This window comes from Hippichthys cyanospilos, chromosome 1 (genome assembly GCF_059441005.1).
Source record: "Hippichthys cyanospilos isolate Australia breed blue-spotted pipefish chromosome 1, RoL_Hcya_1.0, whole genome shotgun sequence".
Lineage (NCBI taxonomy): Eukaryota > Metazoa > Chordata > Actinopteri > Syngnathiformes > Syngnathidae > Hippichthys > Hippichthys cyanospilos.
Genome location: NC_142369.1, coordinates 18,161,582 through 18,165,931, shown reverse-complemented (window position 1 = coordinate 18,165,931; position 4,350 = coordinate 18,161,582). Strand labels below are relative to the sequence as shown.

Here is a 4,350-nt window from a genome sequence, read left to right as displayed (position 1 = left end):
TTCTGATGTCGGTTACTGAACTGTAAACATGAAAATTGGGTGTTTTTTTAATTAAAAAAAAACAAAAAACTAAGTATAAAAAAGAAGTACGGTGTTATACAGTAAAAAAGTTTGAAAAAAAGTCATATAATATGGTTAAAAAAATCTTACAACTTGGTCATGGTTGGTTAAAAAAATCCTTTCTATAAACATGTGTCTTCTGTAAACTCATACATGAAAATAAATTGGTTGAATATTAAAAGCCTTGCTTTCAACAGTACACACTCTCATTTTCAAGAAGCTTTATATATATATATATATATATATATATATATATATATATATATATATATATATATATATATATATATATATATATATATATATATATATATATATATATGACAGTTGGGCATTATTTAAAACCAAGGTTATAAATAAGTAGTAAGGTAAGACAGGGATTTTAAACCAGCTGGGGTTTCAAATAATGGCTTCAAAATAAGGTTTTCAGCTAGGGTAAGTGCAAAAACAAATGTTCAAGCGGATATGAAATATGGTCTCAGAAGTGTGATGAGGTTGAACAGAGTAGAAAACAAACAAACAGTGGCATCGTATTTCATGTTGAGCATTGCTTATAAATATAATTTATTAATCGTCTTAAAAATTCTTTCTTACAATTTGTACAGAAAACGAGGAGAGAAAAAGGGGAGGAGGTGAGCAAAAAGATGTCATGACTAGCGTGCCGGATGCATCCTAAACAGTCACCACCACTCAACATGTGTGCACCCCCGCCCCCCCATAGCAAGATGGTACAAGCACAGCTACGACGTCCATCATGACAACCAATGGCAGTTTGCATAGTATACAACAACAAAAAAACCACCACAACAAAGAAAACATACTACTTTCTAATTTTTTTTTTTTGTAACTCTTAAAGTGACAGTACGCAAGTGTACACTGTAGTCAAATAGAAAACACTTTTTTTTTCTTTTCTTACATTTCCATACAATAACAACACTTTATTTGTTTCAGTCGAGTTCGGTAGGTAAACTGTCGACTGGCAGATTTTTAAAAATGAAGAAGGGAAAAATGTCAATGTCGTGGTCGTCGCCTTTGGGTTTGAGTTTGCATTTGAAACGCACCCTGTACCCTTTTTTCAATAAGCACTTACATCAGGAAACATTCACAACATCCAACTTTGAACCACACATTTCGGTGCACCTCCGGAAAAGAAAACTGACAATTAAAAAAAAAAAAAAAAATCAACACCGCCAGGCTAATACTTGCCTGCTACATACAATTGTTTATATACTTTCAAAATAATGCTCATTCCGAATTGTTCAAAATAATAGACACCCAGTCAAAATTAAGTGATTATAGAATTATTCATGTTTAATTTTTAAATATTTCAGACAATATCATAGTTTTATGCTTGCTTGAATGACAAAAAATGTTTTTCCTCAACTTTCTTAAAAGTTTATGTATTTTTATCATATTATGTTATATAATAATATGTCTCCTCTAACAGTTTTTTAAGAAAAATAATCTGGGGCTGAAACTAGTTTTGAAAATAGCAATTTGCATTTGTAAATACAAATAAATATCTTTTTTTAAAATCTGGAAATGATTTGAAAATTATGAACATATATAAAACTGAAATTAAAAAAAAAAACATTTCTGTTCATTTGAATTTTAGTGACCTGCCCTACCAAAACGTTTCTTTTTGAAAGAAGAAATTAGAAAACAAAATTGGATGACAAAAAAGTTTTACTTTTATGAAATAAAATGCTTTTCTTTATCAAAAAATAATGATGACATTTTGAAATAAAACCAACTTTTTTGTAACTTTGGAATCTAAAATTGAAATACATAGTTACATTTGTAATACAGTATTGGGAATATTTTATTTGAGGGGAAAACAAAAATCAACAGTTAAAAAGCTTTTTTTTTAAAAAGAAATAAAGTCATCCCGAATCCCTAAAAAAATATTTTAAAAACTAAAATAAATTCAAGTAATGATGACAAAACAAAAATAAGAATGATCATAAATTGGGGAAAGTACTATATAACTGACAATCATGTTTTTGCATGAGTCATTAGAATAAGAACAGAAAGCAACAGTAATGTCAAGGCCACCGGATGGCGCTAGAGATCAACAAAATCATGGCGGTGATGTCAAAGCAGGGACGCTCCAACTAAGAAGTACTCCTGACGTCACAAAAAAAGAAAAAGGAGCGTTTTAATAATGTGGCGCGTTCAAGGCTTCTCTTTGTCTTCTTCTACCCGCTGCTGGTTTTTAGTCATTAGGAAAAATAACACTGCTTACTGCAGTTGTAACTCAGAAATTCTCTCGCCATGGCTTGCATTCATTCATTTAATAATAATCATCATAAAATAAAAAATATGAAGAATAATTAGGGAGAATATACTCTGCATGTACTCATCAAAAATAAATCCTGCTCATATGACTACGTCTGCATCCCTTCCTCTTGCACGCCTGCGTCGGTAAACGGGTGGAATGATGGGTCACCCGAAAAGAGGCGGGCTGAGGGAGGGACTTGTTGTTGCTGACTTCTGGTTGACCGTTGGCAGCGGTACCGAGTCGTTTTTGTACACGTGTCAATCATTAGAAATAGTTGCGTCATCATCCGTTTGCGTCGCTAGCAGTGAGCAATCATTGCCAATGGTTTCCATCACTCGACACCCTTAGCTGGTTTTCTTTGCCAGCTTATATAAGATGCCCGTTTTTTCAATCACATCAGTAGTTGATTTTGTTCCCAATAGATACCATTCATTAAAACTATATCCAACAAGTTTTTTTTTTTTTAAAGCTGTCTTTCATTCATGTTCGCTTGCGGTTAGCGTTGAATTTTTGCTAAGGCCTTTCCTCGAAGTACATTTTGATCTCATTTTGTCAGCGCATTACTTACGATGACACTTTTAAGCCACATAAGTGTGTTCCTGATGGGTAGACAGTTGTACCAACACTTAGCAAAGCATCTTTTTCCTGAAGCTATTTTCCTCTTACGCTCACTAACAACGACTTTCCCTCATTTCTTGTCCTTAGCTTGGTTTTTTTTTTGTTTTTTTTTTGCCCACTACATTTGTTGCCACTTTTAAGTAACATCGGCAGACGGGCGCACATTTGTACAAGCGGTTCCCAAAGCATTTTAAAAGTTTTCTCTTTACCCTCGCTAGAAGTTAGCAACCGTTACTAACATTTATCGTCCGTCGTCTTTAGTTTGTTTTGATAGCCTGCTAAATACGATGCCACTTTTCAGTAACGTCGTTAGTTTAGTTTGTTCCAGAAAGGTAAAAAAAAACAAAAAAAAACAATCGTACAAACACTCTTAAAAGCGCTTTTTAGGGAGGTCATTCCGCGAGCGTCTTCCTCTGTTAGCCAGGCCCGCGTAAGTTATCACCTTTGCCATTTGTCCGTGTCGTCGGGCTTCTGGCCTGGTCAGTGTTCCACAGTCATGGAGCAAATGTTACTGTCGTGTCGACCCATCTCTTCCAATACAGCGGCTAGTTCGTTGAGGTCCCCGTCAGGGAAGTGCTGGGCCTCCCACAGGTCCAGGATAACGCCGGTCGGACTGGATTTGGTGGCAAAGTAGTTCAGGTACCTTGGGGAAAAAAAAACAACAACATGGAGCTCATGTTCAATGTACAGTGGTGCTTTGATGAAATTTTTTTAAGGAAAAACACACTGTAATAACATACACCAATTAAATCAAGTATAACATCATAAATAGTTTGCATGTCATGATGAGATTTTTTTCCCCCTTATTTTCAAAACCCCGATTAGAAGGGCCGAATGAACTCAAAACAAAGAAACTTTTTAAAATAGTCATACAGTATGTACCTCTAAATACCTCTTTGTTCCTTTTTCCCGTGAACTTTGATGGAAAAGGAAAAGACGGCCTGACTTGTGTGCTTGGGGTCCAAGACAAATCTTTTCTAAGCTTTAGCCAATCAAGTCCAAAATTGTCTTAATTCTGACTCGAGTCAAGTCATATGACTCAAGTCCCCCATCTTTGATTTTGTTTGAGGCGTGAGAAACGCTCTTTTGTTGAAAAGAAGCGGAACAACAGGTGAGTCTATCAAAGACCCTGAAGTTCCTGAGGAAATACTTTGATAGTTTGTCTCATCCTCTTCTTCCTTCCTCTAACTTTCTCTTTTGTCATGTCTTCCTTTGACTTTGTTTTTTCCCTTGTCAACACTTTGTTGCCAGCGAGCCTCCTGCTGCTCAGCTCTGCAGCTCACATTCAACTCTTGCTTTCTCTCTCACACACACAAAACTTAAGAAGACGCGAGAGAAGAAAACTCACTCGTAGTTTGAGGCTCGGATCTTCAAATTGAGACACAAATTGA

General features: G+C 35.2%; 1 protein-coding gene across 2 annotated transcripts in view; it reads right to left on the bottom strand.

Annotated features, from left to right (window-relative positions):
* Nucleotides 1-1,197: 1,197 nt before the first annotated feature.
* The window catches only part of LOC148429481 (netrin receptor UNC5C-like), a 185,478-nt gene continuing 182,325 nt past the window's right edge, over nt 1,198-4,350 (bottom strand). For both annotated transcript variants that reach the window (XM_088419961.1, XM_088419970.1), the window contains one exon: nt 1,198-3,602. In XM_088419961.1, the coding sequence (XP_088276087.1) occupies nt 3,440-3,602 (163 nt within the window). In that variant the 3' untranslated portion in view covers nt 1,198-3,439. The remainder of the gene's footprint in view (nt 3,603-4,350) is intronic.